This window comes from Anolis carolinensis, chromosome 2 (genome assembly GCF_035594765.1).
Source record: "Anolis carolinensis isolate JA03-04 chromosome 2, rAnoCar3.1.pri, whole genome shotgun sequence".
Lineage (NCBI taxonomy): Eukaryota > Metazoa > Chordata > Lepidosauria > Squamata > Dactyloidae > Anolis > Anolis carolinensis.
Genome location: NC_085842.1, coordinates 199,733,448 through 199,757,519, shown reverse-complemented (window position 1 = coordinate 199,757,519; position 24,072 = coordinate 199,733,448). Strand labels below are relative to the sequence as shown.

Below are 24,072 nucleotides of genomic sequence, written 5' to 3'. Positions count from 1 at the left end.
CTCATTTTCTCTACAGAATAATTTCTCCACAATGGGACTTGAACTTCCACATATTTTGGTATCCACAGGGAGGCCCTGGAACTAAATCCCAGCTGATATTAAGAGTACCATTGTACTTTTCCTTACAAAATAAAAAAAAAATTTGTTTTGATCAAAGAATGAATAAGTATGAATATTCTTTCTAACCCAACATGAGAGAGGGGGGGGGGATGGAGGTTCCATATAAAATTGGAATGAACTTCAGCTCGTCTCATATAGAGAAATCCAACAACCCACATGAGAAAGCCTTGTGTTCATCCAATTTTTACAGAAATATACACATGACCATAAGGGAAAGAAAAAAATTTAAAATGTGAGAGAATGCCTTTCTGACCAAATGCAGTTTTCTTTTAAAAACCAAGCAGTAATGTCCTTAAAAGAAGTCACGCAATGTAGCTTATCCAGATGGGAATTTCACTGGAACAATATGCAGAAGGACTCTGGTTCCCTACTGCTGCTACCAGCTCCAAATTTTACTTGTATCCTAAGCCAGTCAGAGTTACAAACATCTGACTAACAAACAACCCATTGTTACAAATCCTTGTTTCTACAAGCCATTTTTTTTCAAAATTGCATTATCACAAGGACAGAAAGTGAGGGGAAATCTTCTGAATAGAGTCACAGACAGCAAAACAAACCCCACATAGGTATTAACCCTTTCCAGTGTTAATATATACATATACATTTATATGTGTTTGTGTGTGTGTGTTGGCTGGAGTTACATTTTAAAATGTACTTGTTCTGACTTACATACAAATTCAACTTAAGAACAAACCTACAGAACCCATCTTGTTTGCTACTTGGGGACTGCCTAGACCAGGGATTCCCAAACTAAGGCCCATGGGCCAGATACGGCCCTCCAAGGTCATTTACGTGGGCCCAGTCTTCAGTTTTAGACTTAGGATCACCCAGAGTCTGAAATGACTTGAAGGCCTGGGCTGTGGCGCAGGCTGGAGAGCAAGCCAGCTGCAGCCAGCTGCAATGAATCACGCTGACCAGGAGGTCATGAGTTCGAGACCCGCTCGGAGCCTATGTTTGTCTTGTCTTTGTTAAAAGGCATTGAATGTTTGTCTATATGTGTAATGTGATCCGCCCTGAGTCCCCTTCGGGGTGAGAAGGGCGGAATATAAATGCTGTAAATAAATAAATAAATAAATAAATAAATAACAACAACAATCCTAATTAACTTGACTATTTCACTGGCCAGAAGCAGGCCCACACTTCCCATTGAAATCCTGATAGGTTTATGTTGGTTAAAATTGTTTTTATTTTTAAATCTTGTATTGTTCCTTCACTGTTGTTGGGTTTTTTTGCACTACAAATAAGACATGTGCAGTGTACATAGGAATTTGTTCTTTTTTTCAAATGATAATTCAGCCCCTCCACAGTCTGAAGGATTGTGGACCAGCCCTCTGCTTAAAAAGTTTGAGGACCCCTTGGCCTAGACATTACTCTGGAATGATTATAGCAAGAGAAGGAATGGTGCAATGCATCAGATGTTACTGGACCATGCCTACCAGAATTCCTTACCACCGGATATGCTGGATATGGGAACTACGGTCCAACAGCAACAGGAGGGGATACTTGGTTCCCATTCCTGCTGAACATAGTGCAGTTGTGAGTCTCAAAGCCTCAAGAGACCACACATACTGTCTTCCCACTCAAAACAATGGAATGCTTGCCTATCTGAACTTGCATTAGTTGAACATGCCTTTCATTTTCAGTGCTAATATCTCATGAATGTTTAATTGAATTTAATTATTCCCTATTGAGTTAATCTGAGAACGTGGAAGTTCCAATTTAAATGCCAGAAAACCTGCTTTCTGCTAAAACTGCTGATTAAGCACCACAGCTCCCCCTTTGGAATGTCAACATCATTTTAATTAATTAAAACCTATTAGGTAATGTGATGATGCCCAATTAAGGCCAATAGAAAAGATGACTAAATTAGATCAGATGTTCTCTGGTGCAGTCTGGACAAGTTTTAGACCAGAAAGATGCGAGGCAACTTTCTTTTCTTTTCTCAAAGTCTTTGTTGGAAACAGTCTTGTATATTGTGTCTCTTGTCAAGTGAATACAAAATATCCTCAAGACTTCCTCTTTTCCTGAGAATATTAAGAGATTTATCACAATAACTTCTTATGAATTCAACACTTCTAAGAACAGTTTTTTTAAATCATTCATTGGATGTATAAGTATTTATTGTATGCAGTTCAGAATTCATAAAGTATCTTCACTACCAGCAATTATATTCTGAAATTTGAAATGGAATCTCCTCCCTATTGCGCACACATGTATATAGTTCATATATATCTTTTAGCAATGCCATGATTTTGAGTTGATCATTTTATGAACAAACAACACCAATCAAGGATTTTCTGGACATTGAATAGAGGCACCAGCTTTAATCAGCTATTTGGCAGATTAATCAAGGAAAGCTTTATAATAATTTCATCTCTGCCATGAATTCATTAGAAAGAGAACAAATAATGCAAGGTTGTTATCAGGATTATGGGTAGATAAGGCATGTTAAACCTTCTGAACACTTGAAAGTACTGCAAAACAAAATTATCACAAATGGGAGGTAATTTATTTGGTAAATAAAGATTTTGATTTGTGAGGCTAAAAGCTGTAGGAAAGTGTGCTGTAGTAGTAACTTTAAAAGACAATGCAATTTGAGGTTTAATAGGAGTATAATGTCCAGGTTGAGAGAAGTATCAGTAGCACTGTATTCTGCTTTGGTCAGAGCTCCCTGGAATACTGTATTCCAACAAACAAATAATCAAACCAAAAAGAATATTGACAGACTGGAAAGTGTCTGGAAAAGGGTGACCAAAATTGTAAAAGGCCTGGAAACCAATCCTGAAAAAAACATTTTAGGGAGCTTAGTATGCTTAGCCTGTAGAAGAGAAGATTAAGTGGTGACACCATAGCCATATTCAAATGTTGCAAAATATATCTAATTGAAGATAGAGCTATCTGGATTTTTCCTGCCTCAAATATTAACACAAAGAGAAATGAATTCAAAATATGAGGAGAGTGGGATCCTACACAAACATTAGGCAGATGGTAAGAACTTTTCAGCAGTGGAATACACTGTTTCAGAACTGGAGTCTCCCTCTCTGAAAGCTTTTTTTTTTTAAGAGACTGGATAGCCATCTTCCATAGCTGTTTCTAGTTGCATTCTATTTAACTTCAAATAAAAGATTTAGATAACTGACATCTCTTACAGCTGAAGCTGAATGCCGATGGGACATTATCCAACACCCAAAGGTGAATTTCAAGGTGCAATTTTCTTTAAAATAGTCTTTAAAATGGTAATTAATTACCGTATTTCATTACATAATAGTAGCCAAGACATAATAGTCACTCATTTTCAAGGTGACTAATTTGTTATTAGTATTCCCTGTTGTAATAGTAGCAGCCTTAGTTCTATTGGAAAATAAATGCACCCAGTCTATGGGCACATATCCTTTTGACAAATGTGAATCTCCATGAATATGTGGAAACCACCTTCTGAAAACCACTAGTCAAGAAAAGCATGACATTGTTATCATTGTTGAACAAGTCATATTTACAAGCTTTTATGTAATGGCACACAGGTAACTCAGCTGTTAAACTGAAGAACCATGTCTTTGAACTGCCAAGGACAAAGACATGCCACTACAAAAAATATATTTGGTTAGCAGAGGATGGTTGTTTCTTTGCAGTTGTAACTGCCCAAAAGATATACACTCCCTTTAAAAACATTTTAGTTTAAAATATGCGCTCAGAGATTAAAAAAACAGTCTTCTTTGAAAAATAATGTATCTTGTTTACTCATAAACATTCGCCATACAGGCACATTTCTTATTGAAGTTTAGTTACAGACAGAATATAGCTTCTCTGTGTTGAGTACACAGGGTATCATTCTTAATCAATAGTCCATAGTCTTTAAATATATTTGTACTCACTGAAGGCCATATGCATACATGCATCCATTGAAGTCTCTAAGCTTACATGCATCCACCTCCACTCAGGTCTGGACACATACTGCATACAAAATGGAGTCCTAAGTCTGAACATGCTCAGTACAATCACATGTCTATAACTCCTCCTACATCAAAGAGGTAAGTCAAACTGGCAAATCAACTTACACATAGAATACAGGTTAGCAAATATATACATTAACAAAAAAAGTGAAAGGCTTGGGAAGTTGCTATTTCCAACAAGTTCACTCACCTAGGTGAATTAATTAAGGATACAACTGTGCTTTTGACGCTATGGGCTGACACTTCACCTGTCCATGTGGCAGCACCAAAAAGAAAAATGTTTCAGTGTGGGAGCCCTCTTTCTGTTTTGGCATTGCTGCGTGAGTGAGTGATGCTTAAAAGGGTGTGTCCATGCAGTTGCCCCCTCAAACGTGCTTTTTTTACTGCATAATAGTCACCACTGCATGATAGTTGCACGTTTCTCCCTTTTTCCCTTTAAAAAGGGGTGTGTGACTATTATGTGGTGAAATATGGTAGATCTTCCTTTTGCTGTGAATTACAGCTGTCATGCTGGGATGGGTGCTTTTTCTAACCCCCAACTCCTCTGTGTTTGCCGAGACAAAAACAGTGTCTTGGCAGAACATCACAGGCAGAACTGGGTTTCACAAAAAAACCTCTGCTTTTTGTCTTGCCTGGAAAAATGCCATTACCAGTTTAAGATATCTCAGAACCAGTGATTATCCAAAGTTACCTAGGAGCTTATCCCAGGAGATGCCAGTGGATTGTCATATTTGTATGGTCTTCCTGCCATATTTGCCCTTGTGGGCTCTTCCACTTCTGCTTCTAAATGTACCTCTTGACCTAATTTCAAAAGACCTCTGAAAACATTTCAGGCAGAGTATGGTTGCAATATCAGTATTATTGATCATTTATTATATTTTTTAAAATGTGGATTTTGGTAAATTCTTCAAAAGATTGAGTTCTGTCTCGCATTCCTGTCACCTTCTGACAGTTAGAGGTATCTGTGAGCAACCTTATGAACCTGGAAAAAGGGTATAGGACTTCAGGAACATTTGGAAGAAGAAAACATATGCATTACCCAGAGGAATGGAAAGAATATTCAAAGGCTGAAAGGGAAATAATGAGAGAGGGGTTTCTCCAATGTCGGGAAATTCTGTCAAGGAAGTAATTTATTTTTTAAGAAATAAAATGTTTCAAGGCAAGTGTCGGTCCACTGTGGAAGACTGGTTTCCTTTTTGATAACACCTTCCCAAATTTTACCTTCATTTTCATCAATATAAGTGCTCACCTTCATAGCCAATGTGCATGCCTTCTGCTGCCACTTTACCTCCTTCCCTTGATGAGTTGCTACCTTGTCCAATCCCTTTTTTTCTTCTCGGTTGCCTCACCTCATGATTTTAGCATAATTCCTTCACTCTTTATATTCTGCTGCCGACATTCTCGTCCTCTTTTTTCATCATCTTGTACGATCTCAACACCTTACCTTGCAACTTACTTCACCTCATGCCTGCTCCTATTGCCTCTTAGTAAAGGTAAAGGTTTTCACCTGATATTAAGTCTAGTCATATCCGATTCTGGGGAGATGGTGCTCATCTCCATTTCTAAGCCAAAGAGTTGGCATTGTCCAAAGACACCTCCAAGATCATGTGGCCGGCATGACTGCATGGAGCACCGTTACCTTCTTACCAGAGTGATCTACTCACATTTGCATGTTTTCGAACTGCAGAAGCTGGGGTTAACAGTGGGAGCTCACTCCGCTCCTCACATTCGAACCACCGACCTTTTGGTCAGCAAGTTTAACAGCTCAACGGTTTAACCCACTGTGCCATCAGGGGCTTGCCTCTTATATCCTTCCAATTTATTGTCGTACCACAAGTAAAGAGCAAAAGAAAAGCGATATGAAGAAAAATGACGGTAGATTGTGGCAGAGTAGTTTTGGAGGAAGGATGTCATGTGGGGTGGAAGATTTTGTGTTCGTTGGCCTACTACAATTCTTAGATCACTTTTCACATGTAATGTCATGCTAGGCATCACCCATTCCATATCTGCACATTTCATTTCTTTTATCTAAATGTAGTTTCTTACATTTCACCCTTGGAAATTCATTTTGTTAGTTTTGGCTCAGTCCTCCAGTCTGTTAAGGTCATTTTGAATTCTTATCCTGTCCTCTTCCTAATTTGGTGTCATTATCAAATTCAGTAAGCATGCCCTCTATTCCATTATCCAAGTCAGTTACAAAGACATTGAGTTGCACTGGGCCCAAGACAGAAACTGTGTCACCCCACTAGTCGCTTCTTTCTAGGATGATCACACTTTGGATTTAGTAATTACACATCTGTCTAACAGTAACACTGTCTGTTGGGTAGTTTCAAAAAGAATAAAAGACATTTAAAAAATGTAAAGCAGCAAAAGTGGCAACAGCAGCAGTTTTAGCAGACCAGAAGCTTCTTGAGCATAGCAGTAGAGCCAATGAGCTTCAGCAATCACAGGAGAAGTCAAGCTTTAAAAGTTACAAAAGACTATTGAAAGCATTACATCTAACTATCAATAAACATCTTGTCTCTCTCCATGCTCATAAGAGAAGAACAAAATGGAAACCCAGGGGCTGACCATGTGGCTAGAAATTTTGAATAAAAAGAGGCATGCCTCTAAAAGTATCAATCTTACAAACAAAGAAATAGGAAGTAATAGGGACATTGTGGGAAGGGCTTTCGCTATCAGATAACTCATCTGTCTATCTATTGATGAATAGTACAATAAACTTGTGCAGGATGTGGTTGACTTCCAACACTGTCTAGTCCAGTGGTTCTCAATTTTCCTAATGCCGTGACCCCTAAAGTTCCTCATATTGTGGTGACCCCCAACCATAAAATTATTTTTGTTGCTGCTTCATAACCCTCATTTTGCTACTGTTATGAATCATAATGTAAATATCTGATATGCAGGATGTGTTTTCATTCACTGGACCAAATTTGGTACAAATAAACGACACACCCAAATGGTGGGGTTGGGGGGATTGATTTTGTCATTTGGGAGTTGTAATTGCTGGAATTTATAGTTCACCTACAATCAAAGAGCATTCTGAACTCCATCAACAATGGAACTGAACCAAACTTGGCACACAGAACTCCCATGACCAACAGAAAATACTGGAAGGGTTTGATGGGCATTGATCTTGAGTTTGGGATTTGTAGTTTACCTACATCCAGAGAGCACTGTGGATTCCAAACAATGACGGATCTGGACGAAACTAGGCATGAATACTCAAGATGCCCAAACTGAATATTGGCGGAGTTTGGGGAAAATAGACCTTGATATTTGGGAGTTGTAGTTGCTGGGATTTTTAGTTCACCTACAATCAATGAGCCCCTTGAACCCCACCAACAATAGAATTGGGCCAAACTTCCCACACAGAACCCCCATGACCAACAGAAAATATTGGAGGGATTTGGGTTCCTAAGACCATCAGAAATATGGTCTTTGGTGACCCCTCTGAAATCCTCTTTGTGACCCCCCACAGGGGTTCCAACCCTCAGATTGAGAAACGCTGGTCTAGTCCACATTGTATTTAACTCCTCCCTCCACCCTTTGAAAACAGCAACAACATGTCTACTGCAATTTCCCCTGTTCTCCAGAAATCCTCTAAGTTGCTTATGTCTATCATAAAGGATAGTGGATTGCACCTACTGGACTGCATATCATAACTTTTTAAATTTGAATATTCTTGTTCTGTGGAGACCTATTTAAAATAATCCAGACTCCAGTGTGCCTCAAGCAGGGCGCTGTATAACAGATACCGCAAGATAATTCAAGCAAGTACGTGCAAGAGCGCACACATCTGTTTTAATGGATTATTTTCTTTTCCAACATTCTCATTTTCACAGCATTATCAAATATTAATGAATTGTGTTCTCTCTGCTGCTGGGCCAAAAATCCAAAAGACATATGACTGATAAGTTGAGCAGCACTAATAAGAGGGGATTTTTTATATTTTAGAAGGGTAGATGAAGAACCAAATACTGTAAGAAAAAGAAGTCAGCATAGAAGACTTATGTGACCATGAACAAAAGGAGATTAGAATAAATAAGCATGCAGTAGGTAGCTAAGGGAAGTGGGAAGAATCTGACAGGGGAAATAGCCCCTTTGCTGTGATCTTTACTGACCACCACGAAGAAGACTGTGCCTCAATAAAAACACTTTATCTTTATACAGATTTATTCTTGCTCTTATCGGAAAATAATCAGAGTATCTGTAGTAGAGTTCCACACATTCCATAGCCATGGTGGCTGAATATAATCTTGGGATAGCCTGTGAGACAAATACAAATATGTCTATGGAGAACATTTTGAATGAATGTTACAAATACAGACTTTTACCTTCTTTTGTTGTTATTATTTTAGGTCCACTGCCATCAGAAGTACATTTTATGGGGATATTAATGGTAGGTGGGCTTCCTGTTGGCTGCTCCCAGACTCCTGGAAGTCCTTTTCAGGAGAGATGTTTGTTGCATTGGTACATAAGTTTTTCATATGTAATCCGGTCTTCATTTGAAAGAGATCTGAACAGCAGTGTGCTGGCTAGGTCTTTTAATATTATTATTCCTGCATGGCAGAGGGCTGGATGCCCTTGTGGCATCTTCCAATTCTATGATTGTATGATTGTAATATCAATTGTGTTTCAATTCATTTAATCCCTCTAGTTTGTGGCAATCCTGACGGTTTTTGTTTCTTTTGTTGGAGATTGCTCTGTAGTTGTCCAATGATGAAGGATCTAACGTGGCCTTCTTCAACACAGGCCTAACAATTGCTTTTTTAAGGAAGGGTGGTATACGCCCCCGTTGAAGAGAGGTGTTGATGATTCTCATAATCCAATCAACCAACCATCCACTGGCAAGTTTAATAAGCCAAGATAGGCAAGGATCTAAGGCACAGGTGGTCGCCCTCACAGTTCCAAGTACCTTGTCAACATCATTAGGCTGAACAAGTCAAAACGAATCCAATAAAACCTGAGAAGCAGGTGCCTCGGTTACATCCTTAGGCTCTATACAAACGCAGACATCCAAGTCGGAGCGCATTCGAGCGACGTTATCTGCAAAGTGATGTGTGAACTCGACACATCGAGTTGTCAGGTGATCAGCCCCCCCCCTCCCCCGAAGAGTGGAGAAGCTCCTCATCACCTGAAACAACTCTCTCGGTCTATTGGTTCTATTATATTAGACTGGAACTTAATGAATTAAAATGGAATTAAAATGTAGAATGACTGAGATATCTGGTTTAGTAGTTTGAGCATTAGGTTATGACCAGGAGACCAGGGTTTGAATTCTCATTTGGTCGTGAAGCCCCTTGGCAGACCCTAAGCAAGTCACACTGTCTCAGCCTTAGAGGAAAGAAAGGCAACTCCCTTCTGACTAAATATTAACAATAACCCCCTGTAATTGGGTCTCCTTAAAGTTACTATCAATCAGATATTACTTGAAGGCCCACAATAACAATAATTGAATGTCTCCATTTAAAATGTATGAATATTTTCCACCAAATTCCTCAAGATGGGATGGGCTGTAAATTTCATTATAGACAGTTTATGGTGTAATCAAGTCATTCAATGTAATGAATATAACCAAAATAAAATATAGAAAAAAGGAATGGGGCAGGAGTGATTAAGAAAATAAAAACTATGTGTTCTAGCTTGTGTGAGCATTCACGATAACAATGCTCAATTCACTTGGATAACTTTGACATTCGCTGCTGTTTTAAAACATCCAGTCCAGCGCTTTCCTCCTCAAAAAGGAGAAAAAACATTTTAAAATCCTGCTAAACTGATATAACCAGAAAACACCACCTCATCATGACACAATATACTGTGACTGTATGTATTTGGAACAAATTATGACTTAAAAATCCTCAAATAATGCTTTAAACGAGAGTCTTCCTCATTCGGATATCACTAGCAGGTGAAAGGCAGCAAGGTTGAAAAAAAAATCTTCTCTGAAATTTCCACTGGTGATCTCTTTACAGACGCAATGTTAATGTCAAGATAAGCAGTAAGCACTATTCTGGCTATTTTTTTACAGTGTGAAAATCTTAATCTTTGAACTAGTACTATAACTGCTCATATTTTAAGAATTATTTTATTTCATTTTATGGCGCAGTACAAGGCAGCATTGTTGTAACTTGAAAAGTAGTACGGCAAACCTAAATACAAAGACACACATGGCTACTGCCTGCCTAATGTAGTCTCCCATCAACTCAAAGTGACCCCCCGACTGTTATTTTCCAAGCTGAAACTTATTACTCCATAAGCTATTAAACTTAATAGCTCTGAAGTTACCTTTCATTTAATGGCTGTTAAAGTTCAGCTTGCCTACTGGATACAGATAATCTACCTTACTGATCAATGACTGCTGCTCTCAGTACAAAGAGGATAATGAGGGTAGTTCTCCCTTTCCCAGCCAAAGCTGAAGAAGCAATAATTCAGTTCATAAACAGGGATGGTTCCTAATAGTTTTCCTTTCTCTACTTTTGTAACCTGAGTATAGGAGAACTGACAGACATTCCTGTTCCTGACTTCGACAAGACCCAAGTAGTGGAGAGAATAAATCTTGTATTATTTGTTCACATTAACAAATCATAGGCTGGGATGTTAGTTAACAATAACTGGAATAGACCCAGATAAACATCTGGTGAATGGTAAGTCAACATATCGCTAAATCCCATTGATTCAGCAGGTCCAGTCTAGTTAGGATGAGCAAAATAATTGAGGCCATATTTTAACAGTATTCATATTAATGCAGTGCCAGAGTCAGGGTAATTCCCAAATATTCTATTCCATTTGAATCTATTCCAGATATTCAAATGCACTAATTCCATGTGCACACTGACAACCATCATGGATCCTTTATCTTCTCTACTGACAGCACTCAGGCTGGGTCTACACATACTCACATACTCTGGGGTAAACTCTGGAGCTGCCCTGATACATTCCCAGAGTCCTTTTAGTGTCCAATTAGAGAGATGGGCCAAGGGTGCACTGGACCTACCAGTGCCACCACTGTGTCACTGGTCACAAGCAACTTCCTTGTAGCGACTTACTGTGATGTCATTTCTCCTGGTTACATGGCTAGTCACTCTGTTGTGACCTCACTAGAAGCAACATCAGCAGCAAACCTCTGTGAGGGAGCTATTTCTGGCAGGCAACCCAGTGATGGGTCTGTTGGACATGTGGACACTTGATTGGGCTGAGCTTTCTACACCTCCAAAATACCAGGGGCACTCCAGACCCCCTGAAAGCTCTAGAGTAAATCCTGTTCTCTCTGGCTGCTAGATGCACTCCTTCTAGTACGAATCTGCTCTACATTGTGTGAACTCCTCATAGTGCTCAAAAGGTGAGTCCACTTCATTGGATCCATGTAGGCATGACCTCAGTCATGCTATCTGATTCTCATCCTAGTTTCCTTTGTTGTCATTTACCCATGGGTTTCATCTCATCCCACCATCACCCCAAAAACCAGAACGTCTTCTCACTTTTACATTTTCTTCATTCATTGGGGTTTTTTTTTGGCTATGATTAAGCTAATGTTATAGGTCTCAGAATTCCTTGATATGATGAAAACATTCCTGCAGAAATCCTTAGCATTCACCTTACATTTCTTGGATTTAGGGAAGACCTATATTATTAGCTAAATCTAATATTTATTCCCAACTAGAGTAGACACAAAAAAAATCAATAAAAACTTTGTAAATCCATGTTTATTTTAATCCCCATTAATGCAGTAGTTCCTACCAATTTTAACCAATAATTTCAATTAGCTCCTTGTTTTTTATCTACAGCTGGTAAAAATTATCCCCCTTTCTATCCATTCCAGAATATATATATAAAATAAACTAGTATTGTTTGAAATCTTTTCTTGTGGAAAGCAGGGCCAAATTATTATTAGGATTCATTTCTCCTGATGGATAAGACCATTTGGAGGAAGAATTTCTTAAAGATGATCATGCTGTGCTGGAAGCAGGATCTCTCTGCTCATTCTAAAAATAGAGCAGAGAAGCATATGCTGCATCATAAATCAATGTTCCTGTTCAGCACCAAACTGGGATTGGCAGAGACCCATCAGCACATGCCAATGAAGGGGATCATTTAGCTGATGATCCACTAACTGTACAGCTGGCTCCATGCCGCTATTTCCCTGCACCAGCTTATGCCACTGAAATGGCTTCATAAACAACAATGGAACAAACAGATGGGTTCATAAGAAGAAGTGGCTGGAACAGAAAGCTGTGGGTAGAATATACAGCCCCCATCCTGCTGGCTGCCTTTTGAGGAGTACCGGGAATGTTACTAATACGTCTAATGCAATGGAAACTATATCCCCGCAACTTTTCAGCAAAGGCTATCCCAAAGTATCTAAGGAATGCAGTGCCACCTCTTTACACAGTTATTTTTTGGTTCCACCCCCCTCTCCCAACTCAACCAAATCTACTCACTGTTGTAGCTGCTACCGCCATTCGTCTCTGTTGATACCAGGCTTTGTTGACTTGGCCCTTCGGAAGTGGCCCTTCCTGACAGTAAGTGGGAAAAGAGAGGGGAAGAAGGGAGAGGAAAAGAATGAGAGAGAAAGAGAAAGAGAATGGAAAGGGATATTTAGATATATGTACTAGGATGCAAAACAAGTCTCTTCAACAGTTTTCAATCATTTGTCCTACATTTTGGCAACTCATTCACAAACCACTACTGTCACTATCCTCTAAATATAAGACATTGCATTTCAACTTGCTATATTAATGGCATTTCAGTGGCCTGAAGTAGAACATCCTGAATTTGGATTCAAAATGATACCCATTCTCTGTCAACAGAAACAGAGAATTGGTTATCTGTTGCCCGAGATAATCCTTTTCTGAATGAAAAACTGCTGGTGATTTTCTACAGTTGTGCTATAGAGAGTGTCCTAACCTACTGTATCTGTGCAGATAGGAAGGTATTGTAAAGGGTCACCACTTTTGCACAGGGAATCATTGGATGCCCTCTTCCCCTTGGTAGAATAACTTTTTAATTCCTGCTGTCTTAAGAAAGCTCAGAGCATTCTTGGGGATCCATCTCACCCAGCATATTCCTTTTTTGAATTATTGCCATCTAGCAACAGTACAGGGTGACAAAGTCAAGGACAAACAGACTGAAGGATAGTTTTTATTCCAGAGCTGTGGCTATGTTGAACTCTATGGTTTCACATTGATGTGGCATTGGGGGCTATGTGGTGGGGATGTGGAGGGATGGAAGTATTATTTTGTGGTGAGTGCAAGGGAAAGCATGTAATTTAATTGTGTAAAAGCACAATGACAAATAAAGCTATTCTATTCATCCTATCTGATGAATGATAGACTGAGTTCTGCCACATTTTGCTAGTATAAATTCTATTTGAATTACAGAATGGCAATTTGACTGGGAGTATGTTTCATTAAGTAGAGCGAGTTGTTAGTGAAAATCAACTTCATATAAATTTATTTATACAAGAATAACTGTTAGAAATCATTGTCATCCTCTGCAACCAGAGCTTAGCGAGAATTGTTTACAATCAAAATCATTCAATATATGGTGTTTCAAAATGATAGACTCAATTTCAAAGCAGTATATTTTATGATAACAGCATACTGTAATGACACAAAACGTTCAATCAGTGAAAGAGTTAAGAAGTTATCCAGTTTTACTAGCCATTTTGGAACAGAAACAAATTTAAAAAATAATCCTGCAAATGGAGAATATCTCATTAGGCCTTATATTGTGGGGTTTCCATCTTACAAATGGCTCAGGCTAGGGGCTGTTTGTGCTCTAGGAGAGGCATCTAGCGGTAACTATTTTAAACACTATGCTCCATGTTTCAAGTAGTAAGAGTTTCATTCTTAGGTGGTTTGGGATTGCAGGTAAAATGCAATTTTAAACCCTGGGTATTTGAGCAGTCCATGATCTGACCAATGATCTTACTCGTGAGCTACCAAATGGTATCTGAAATCTTCTCCAACATGGTACTCTGCAGTTGTTTTGGATTTCAAATTCCATTTGCTCCAGTGTGAATGTAAACCAAAACATTTGAAAGGAAACAGATCAGGGAAGGCTGATGTAAAATAGTCTAAACATAAAATAACCATAACTTCTATCGTGTCATTTCATTTGATGTATCTGTCAAATGCAATACATTTATACATTGCATACTGCATTCTTCTCTCCTGGTATATCTTTTTTTTAGTAGAACTCACCATGTAAATCAGGTTAGTTTCTTCACCTATAAGCTGCATCAGTACCATTTGCTAATTAGAGGTGAGTAAATATACTATGTCATGTGTCAAGTTCTACTGCCAACAAGTGTACATTTTTCTGTAAAGAAGTCACTTAGCAAATGTAATATCTAAGTCTATGTATTTGATCCTTTGATTTACAAGGCCAATTAGCAAGTAGGGGATATATACATAAGACCCATACCCCCACCACCAACATATTAACTTTTATTGCTCATCGGTCATGTTCTCTGTGGAACAAATTACAGAGTTACTACCATCATTACCAACTAAAACCAATAACAAAGACAATTAGTTCTCACAATATATTTACAATAAGCATTTATGTAAGACACTTCCAGAATAAAACGGCATTTAAGAGCAATCCTAAATACACTTAGCTGAATGTAAATCACATTACATTCATCAGAGTTTACTTCTGAATAGATGTTACTTGGCTATGGGCGTGCTTGAATTCATGTCTAGCTATTCCCTCCCCTCCCATTTTTCCTTCCCTATCTATCTATCTATCTATCTATCTATCTATTGCATTTTCCTATCATCTTCAAACCCACCAGGGTCTGGAGGTAATGCCCAATGGGTAAGAACATTTAAACCAGCAGTTCTTAAAGAGTGCTCCGTAGAGCCCTTGGGGCTTTGTGAAGCATACTGAGGGGCTCCGCGCCTTCCCCTTCTCTTTTCTGCTCTCCCCCGCCTCCCTTGCTGTTAAAAGCCTTTTTCACCCTCCCTCACCCAAAAGCATTTTCCCCTCACCATCCTCACTCCCCAGAACCTTTCTCTCTCACCTTCTTTGCTTCCAAAACCCTGTTTCCCTCCCACTGCTAGGGGGGATTGATTGTGTTTTTACTGCATGGCAGAAGGGGATGGGACTGGATGGCCCCTGGGGTTGTTTCTATTACTAATATTGTTATTACAAGGGCTGGGTGGCCATCTGTTGGGTGTGCTTTGATTGTGTTTTTCCTGCATGGCAGAAGGGGGTTGGACTGAATGGCCCCTGGGGTATTCCACTGAAATACTGTTAAGTTTACATTGGTTAAAATTGTTCTTCATTTAAAATATTGTATCCTTCTGTCCTTCCGTCCGTCCGTTCTTCCTTCCTGTTTGAACTACAAATGAAATATGTGAAGTGCGAAGGAATTTGTTCATGTTTTTTCAATTAGTTCACACAAACACTCTCCATTCATCTGCAACTGTCCCGGCCCGTCTGTCAATTTTTAAAATGCAATGTGTCAAAAAGTTTGTCCGTGCCTGATATATATACATAATATAATATAACAATAACATTTCTTGGGGCTCCACAAGAAACTTTTGCTTCAAAAAGGGCTCTGTGGCTGAAAAAGTTTGAGAACTCCTCATTTAAACCATGAAGAGGTATGCCAGATCAGAGTTGATCATGGGTCAGTGAAAATTAACTTATGAATAGGTATTAATTTGTGAATAAGGTTAGGTTAGGTTAAAGGAAAGGCCAGTCTTTTAATGAAAGGAATTTCATGTTACTTATTAAACAATTGATACACTTGGCCTCCAGAGGTATATGTAATCTCTTTGCAGATTTTATGTGAGTATTTTATGCCACCACATATTATGGTAATGAATTTTTAAAATTACAAATGCAGTGTTTAAAAATTTTCATTCTGTCTCTCTTGAACATATTAGGGGATTCACACGAACCCATCTTATGTGCCAAATGAAGCCATAGAGAGTCTGTTCGTGGAGATGCTATATACGCTAACCCCTCAATCCCACTGCCCCCTCTTCCCATTTCTATGCTATCTTAGCAAATTCTATTTAATGTTATTTGGAAATAGTTATTTCCCTTTTTGAGAGAGATTTGGCACACAATGACTGATGAGTATTCAGAAGATCAAGCTTCTTTATCTGGATCAGCCATATGCTTTTTTGCAAACAACATGAATATTTACTGGGGAAGCAAAGTGATAGTGATGTACATTGGGTGAGCCTAACCTGTTTAAAACTCAAATTCTTTTGAAACATGAAAGGGGTGATATTATGTAATTATGTTCCTTGAGTGCATTTAGGCTTTTTCAGTAATATGAAAAATAAACAGTCAAAGAAGGATTGCACATATTCATACCATTGATAATTCTGAAATTTAGTTGTTCCTTTAGTTGCTAATCGATGATTTTTTTTTAAAAAAAAAACCTAGCCTTGGCCTTTTTACCCCCTTGGCTGACCCTGTCTGCACTTTTACTAAAAACTCTATATTTTCTTTCTTTTCTTTCTCTATCTCTTTCACTAAATCAAGGCAACTAGACCTGAGCTTAGATTTATAGGAACACATAACCACTGGATGAAAGCCTGCTTGTCTAATGTTGAATGCAGCTCAGAATGTGCACATTCACCTCAAAGCGTTGTGTTCAAGCATGATAGCAGCAAAATGCATCAACAGCACTGTACTTTGTGAAACAAGTCTGCTTTTAACCAGGAAAAAGTATATCAAAGTCTGCTTTTGTCTTGCAAATATATTCGATTCTAGATGACAGGCTATTTCCGTTAAGCTGGCATGTGTAGCCTCAATAAGACAGTCACAGTAATCTTCTGTGCACACCAATATTCTAGAGGTTTTCCAAAAGAGTAATTTTAAAGTGTAGTGGTGCATTTCTTTACTACCCAAGCCATACAAAAAACATTTTTCACCTGATGCATGGCAAAGTCCTCCTTACTTACTGATTACTTGCTGGTGTGACGTAAGAGGCTCCCTTAAGATCAGTGGTCCTCAACCTGTAGATATCCAGATGTTTTGGCCTTCAACTCCCAGAAATCTTAACATCTGGTAAACTGGCTGGGATTTCTGGGAGTTGCAGGCCAAAACACCTGTGGACCCACAGCCTGAGAACCACTGCTTTAGATGCTTTCATAAGGTAAAGGTAAAGGTTTTCCCCTGATGTTTAGTCCAGTCGTGACCGACTCTGGGGGTTGGTGCTCATCTCCATTTCTAAGCTGAAGAGCCGGAGTTGTCCATAGACACCTCCAAGGTCATGTGGCCGGGAGGACTGCATGGAGCGCTGTTACCTTCCCGCCAGAGTGGTACCTATTGATCTACTCACATTGGCATGTTTTCGAACTGCTAGGTTGGCAGGAGCTGGGGCTAACAGTGGGCGCTCATTCCGCTCCCAGAATTTGAACCTGGCACCTTTTGGTCCGCAAGTTCAGCAGCTCAGCGCTTTAACACACTGTGCCACCAGGGGCACAGTAAACTGTAAACAGTAAACTGGCTGGGATTTCTGGGAGTTGCAGGCCAAAACACCTGCAGACCCACAGCCAGAGAACCACTGCTTTAGATGCTTTCACGAGATGTAGGAAATGTCTTCCCATGGTACACCCTACAGTTACAGATGAGCTGTCCAAATTAAGACCATATGGGTGGGACCAATCTGAGTTTCCATCTGATTTCCATTTGTGCTCTTGCAGTCAAGTGAGAAAAATCTCTGTAGCTGATTCTGATAATTACATGATGACTGCATCTGCGCCATAGATTTCATTGCAGTTTGGCAACACTTTACCTGCCATGACTTAATACTAGTAAACCTGGATGTTGCGGTTTGGCAAGGCAGAAAAAGCTAATGCCCTTGTAAAACTACACCTCCCATGTTTCTATAACATTGAGCCAATATGTTATTGAGCCATTGTAACCCCCCTCCTCCCCAAGATTTATAGTTCCCCTAGGGCTCAGAAATAAATATGATTTTTCCCTTTATAAAAAGATCCTTTCTAGACTTGTGCAGACTCAAAGCATCAAAAGATCAAAACCAAACCAGCAACAGTTATCAGTTATCATCTAACCCTTTAATAAATTGTATATGTTGTTCTTGACTTTCTATATAGCTTTTATCTATTTTTATACTGTTTCTATTTCATATATATAAAATATATAAACTTCTTTACCAAAATATAACCAGATAAGCCCAGAAACATTCACCTCTCTGCTGAGAGATTTCCTGGACAGGAAGGGTGGGCAACCCCCCTGGGCCTTTTCCAAGCCAAGGCAATTAACCACATCCATGGTTCATGTGTATTTAGAGATAGATGATTTCCCACCATTTCCCACTGCCAGACAATCTGGCATGAATCCTAGGTGGCCTATTTTCTGGCCAATCAGGGGAGGGGGAAGGAAGCCTGAATAACTATCAGAACTGTATAAGACAGCTTGTATTTCTCTGTATGTTTATGTTTGTACATTTTGAAGCAAAATTGCTATACTTGCATTCCTTTTGGCCACATTGAAATAAACTTCTGTGGCTTGTCTTGAAGTTGGTTTCTTTGTCCTAGTCTATCTGGTTTTTAGCATACGGCTCACAAGGCATGGATCCTCTTTAACTGTGGTCCTAGTTAACCACAACAATGACAGTTAAAGTGGTGTACTACATTAAATCTACAGTGTAGATTTTAAATCTATATTTCAAATCTACACCCAGTGCAATATAGTGGGATCAAATCATAGGAAAGCAATCACAATGTCAAAAGATGTTGCTAGTGGCTGCAGGAGCATGTAGTAAGCAGCAGCATGTGGATGTTGGCACTGCTCCCCGTCAATCCCCAAGTGACCTTCAACAGGTTACTCCCTCCCTCTTTCTCGATATATATATATATATATATATATATATATATATATATATATATATATATATACACACACACACACACACACACACACATACATACATACATACACATACACACACACACACACACACACACACACACACACAAGCTTTGCCCGGCCACGCGTTACTGTGGCTTATGGGAATCCTTCGTTGGCCAGGTGGAATAGCAGTGAATAGCCTTGCAGTCTCAAAGCCTGGCCGTTTTCTGGAGTAGCTGGAGCTTTTTGTTGTATGAACATAGAGGCATGGATGAGGGGTTGTGCTGCCAAGTTTAGTGTTTCTGGGATGTGTAGTTTTGTTGTTTTGTCCTAGGTCGAAATTTCATTACTCTTGTGTGTGTGTGTGTGTGTGTGTGTGTATGTATTGGAAATTGCTGTGTTTGGCAACCTTGCCTTATATCGCTACTTTCCTTATCTAGCATGTTAACATTTGGTTACAAATGCGAACATCAGTATTATACTATAGATGAAAATCCTAGCAAATAAATATAAATCTGCTCCCCATTCACCTTTTCTGTCATCTTGCAATTCCCATCCTTTCCCCTCAAACCCTGTGTCAAATAACACCTTCACCTTTAATATCTCAGTTAAATTCTCTCTCTGCAAATGCACACTCTGTGCTAAAAATTCCATGCTTGCTGATCACCTCTTGTACACAGCCCTGACCTTACTTATTAAATACCATTACTGGGCGAAAGACAGTGTCGTGTAGTAGTTTGATTGTGGAAAAGGAATGGCCAACATCCTTTGAACAAATCTTGCCAAGAAAATCCTGTGACATATTCACTTCATACCACCATAAATAAGAAACAACGTAAAGGCACGCAACAACAACACAACAGTGACATAAGCTATATAACAAAATATGTACCATCACAGAATACAAAAAGTAACTTTTCCAAGCTCTGCTTTTGTGAGTGCTATGACTTGATCATGCTTTCATTTTCAAATGGAAAAGGATAACCTATGAAGATAGTAAGCAAGGAGAAACATTGGGCTGTATGTAGTCAAAGTCCATTACTCTAAAGTTTCATTGCTTTCATGGAAAGGTTCCTCAAACATGCTTAAATGTTTTTTTTCACATCAATGGATGTGAAAAATACTTCACTATATATATTTCACACATTGTCTATTCAGCAGCAGAACAGAATCAGTCCCTATAATTTTCAGAGTCCCAGCCATAAGACTACTTTGAAAATGTGAGTTTGCTTATAATTCAAGTAGCATTTTAAAATTACGCATCGAGAGAAAACAATAATACAAGCCTTGCTAATCAGAACAATTATACATTTGCTATGGGCTTGATATTTTGGAAGATGAAACCTAAAATCTAAACTTAGGTTTATCCTGAATGTGTATGTGCAAGCAAGGGTGATTTTTTAAAACGTACCTTTCCATTATGTAGTACATTCTTAGGTTCAGCTCAAAGACTTATCATTGAATTGCTGTCAACTCAGGATAATAATACAATCAGTTCCTTGGAAATAAATGGGAACCTATTATGATGATGTATTGACTGTCAGAGATGGTAGGGACACACATATGCAGAGAAGAAAGGTTTTCTTAATTGTATGCTGATGAGAGTGGCACTAGGTCTCTAGTCTTCATTCCAAAGAGTTTCTGGCACATCGTTCCTATATCGAACACTAACCAGTATTAGCTATAGTACTGTCAACATCAAATAGTTTCATTAATTTCAACTGGAACATTAATTACATAGGTGTTACTTCTCAATGAGAGGGTATTAAAGGAGCATATGTATGGATCAGTCAACTCATATGGGGAGTTATTTGGGTTGTTTTTAGGAGGGAGGGTGTGTGTGTTGTGTTTTATATTGTGATGTTTTAATTGTTGTGTTGGAATTGCTTTTTATTGTTGTATTCGGATATTGTTAGGCCTGATCCCCATGTGAGCTACCCCGAGTCCACTGGGGGAGATGGGGCGGGATACAAGAATAACGTTATTATATTATTATGTGCAATGGATGAAAGATTTGCAACTACAATAAATCTTCTAACATTTCACAGATGAAAATTGGGCCACACATGCCCATACAATGTCAAAGCACTAGTAGGCTTCAGGGGGAAGTTGGTAAGTCCTCAATTGCTTCCCCACAACTCTGAAGAAGCATGGAAGCAATAAAGGACTTGTTAAGCACCCCAAAGCCTATTTACTTGCAGGCTTTTGGGAAATAGTTGGCGAGTGAGAGTGTTGTTTCCATATTTCCCTAAAATCAGAGGGTGGGAGAGAGTGGGGAAACAGAGATGAGTTTGCCAACTGGCCCCCAAGCCTATGCACCAGCAGGCTTCAGAGGAACAGAATAATAAAATCAGTGAATGCTGAACACATTAACAAGGAAAACTGGATGTAATTTTGAGAGCTGGACAGTTGTGACAGGAAGAAAATAAACTTAATTGAAATTTGGTGCAGAAGAAGTTTTGTGAATACCCTGGACTTTTTCTAGAAGCTTAGATGACTAAAACGGAGATTTGTATAATTTAGATACATCAAGAGAACACATGACTCACTCACTAGAAAAGACAACAAAATTTGGTAAAGTAGAAGGCAAAAGGTAAAGAGAAAGACTGTATTACAGATGGACTCAATCAAGGAAGCCACAGCCCTGAATCTGCAGGACCAGAGTGGACTGTTGAAAATAGGATGACTTGGACATTTCTGATTATGGAATTGCTATACGTCAAAGTCAACCTGAAGATACTTAATGACAACAAGCAAGTAAAATATGATACAGTAATTATTGAAATCTGAACCCTAAAGACCTTATTGCTATAAACTGAATATAAATAAACTAGCTTTTGGGTTTTCATTCTATAGGAGGAAAGGCATTGGAACCTGATTTTCAAATATATAGGCATTTATTCTTTAACATAAGGACAAATGTTGTAGTTAAATATATTAAAGGCATATGTGTACATATAAATCTCTATGTACACATATAAAGTTAACGAGAACTAAAATCATTTTTGTTGCTTCACATGAAAATCTGAAGCTAATGTGCTCCATTTAAAAGAAAAATAACAGGCCTATGGCCTAGCCATGAAACTCCTAAATAGTATTTTCAATGACACCTGGAGTACAGAGTTTAAATGCTGATGGATTAGGGTAATTCAGCCTTCGTAAAGCTAGCAAATAAATCATTCCAGGTTGACGTAGAAACTTCCATTTACAAAATCCAGATCGCTTTGCAGTCACCAAAAGAGAAGCTAAACCTACTGGCTATGCAATCTACTTGTAGAAGAATTTCTACATCTTAGGGAAAGCAATCAAACAGATATTCGAAGATTTTCCCCAAATATATCAGGTGGTTCTTATATCAGGTATAAGAAAATCAAACTTGGCAGTTTCTCTTTCCTGTAACTTTTACATGGAGTAAACTGAAGCTGTTCGTTCTATTTCTGTCTATGGGTACATTTCAGATGCTTCTATGGAAATCAGTTGAAATCATGGCTGAAACAGTTTAGCTAAAGGCTGAATCTAACACACCTTCTACATAGTTTTATAAAATCCACATTATATGCTTTGAACTGGATTATATGGCAGTGTAGACTCAGGGCTCTTCCAGACAGGCCCAAAAATGCAGGGTCTGTCGGGCTTTTTCCTGAGGCATCCAAATGACACCTCAGGTAAAAGCGAATAAATTTGGGACAAAGCAGGTAAACCCTGCTTTGTCCAGAATCAATTAGATACCGCATTAGATCTGGACATTCCTGAAAGGCCTAACGGGGTATTGGGTCTGTGGGGACATTGTCATCTCGCACCTTTTGGGCTCCTGGAGCCCAAAGGTGCAAGATGGTGCTCACTCCCTCCATCCAAAACTATAAAAAAAGCCCTAAAAATATTATAAAACTTACAGGGCCACCGTTACAGTGGTCCTGGAGTCATCCTGGCACAAAGAAATGATGCACCAGGAGATGGGGGGGGGGGGGGAGAGCAATTTTCCTCCTCCTCCGCCTCCTCCCCCCGCCTCCCCGGTCACCTGGCGCACCATTTCTACCCATCAGTAGCCCAATAGCCCTAAAAATGTTTTACGGCTATTGGGGGGGGGGGGGGGCGGGGCGGCTGGGAGCCATCCCAGCAGTTACCCCAGTAAACACCCCATAGGGCAAGGGAGGCTTTAGATTTAAACTCATGCCGAAGCGAGTTTTTTAAACTCGCTTCAACGTGGATTTAGACCATGTCTGGAAGTGTCCTAAGATAATCCAGTTCAAGTCAGATAATGTGGATTTTCTGCTTTGATAACCTGGATTATCTGGCAGTGTAGACGGAGTCTAAAACAGTGTTCCTTGAAATATAACCAGTTTAAAATGTAATGCTGGAACCCTTAGCTCAGGCTGAACATACACTGCCATATACAATCCAGATCATCTGCTTTGAACTATATTATTTAGCAGTGTAGACTCATATAATTCAGTTCAAAGCAAATAAAGTGGATTCTCTTCTTTGATAATCTGGATTATATAACAACAACAACAACAACAACAACAACAGCTTTATTTCTAAGCTGCCCTCTCTCCCCGAAGGTACTCAGCAGCTTCCATATTATATGGCAGTGTAGATCCAGCCTCACATGGAGAGCCCAGACAATCAGATGTAAACAACCTCCAATTAATCAGAAATTGAAAAAATATACTATTTAAAACTACAGATCTCAGACTTTCCTAGGACAAATAGATGGGGGGGGGGGTTGGAACTTGTCATTGAAAAAGCGGAATTTCCAAGGACTGTCATGAGCATCTCTTTGCTGTATCTCTTTGTGGATTCTTCTAAACTGAGAAGCAGTCAAACAAGAGTATCAGTTGAAACAGTAGAGAATAATGGATTCCAGAATGTTTAACAAGATTTACAGCATATCCAGATGTGTTTGAGGCCAAAACCTTCTTCTGGAGAAAAGGCTCTTTCAAATGGAAACAACATAAAAATGAATGCAAATATAATTAAAGAAAATTCAATACCATGCCAAAACAGCATGTCTAACAAGCTGCACTGCAAGGTTCTGCTGTATGTTAAAAGTGTTACTTCAAACAGTTGTAATACAGGTTGAGTGTCCCTTATCTGAAAAGCTTGGGACCAGAGCACCACAGCCCTGATCCAAATTATGTCTGCTGTGGTTGCC

At 39.0% G+C, this 24,072-nt stretch overlaps 1 protein-coding gene and 1 long non-coding RNA gene across 13 annotated transcripts in view; one reads left to right on the top strand and one right to left on the bottom strand.

Annotated features, from left to right (window-relative positions):
• nrg1 (neuregulin 1) overlaps positions 1–24,072 on the bottom strand; it is a 761,412-nt gene that overhangs the window by 456,388 nt on the left and 280,952 nt on the right. For all 12 annotated transcript variants that reach the window (XM_062971531.1, XM_062971528.1, XM_062971525.1 and 9 more), the window contains exon 2: positions 12,512–12,586. In XM_062971531.1, coding sequence (XP_062827601.1) covers positions 12,512–12,586 — 75 coding nt within the window. The remainder of the gene's footprint in view (positions 1–12,511; positions 12,587–24,072) is intronic.
• Positions 11,172–24,072, top strand: part of LOC134296471 (uncharacterized) — a 38,355-nt gene continuing 25,454 nt past the window's right edge. The window contains exon 1 of the long non-coding RNA XR_010003222.1: positions 11,172–11,412. This is a non-coding gene — a long non-coding RNA (uncharacterized LOC134296471). The remainder of the gene's footprint in view (positions 11,413–24,072) is intronic.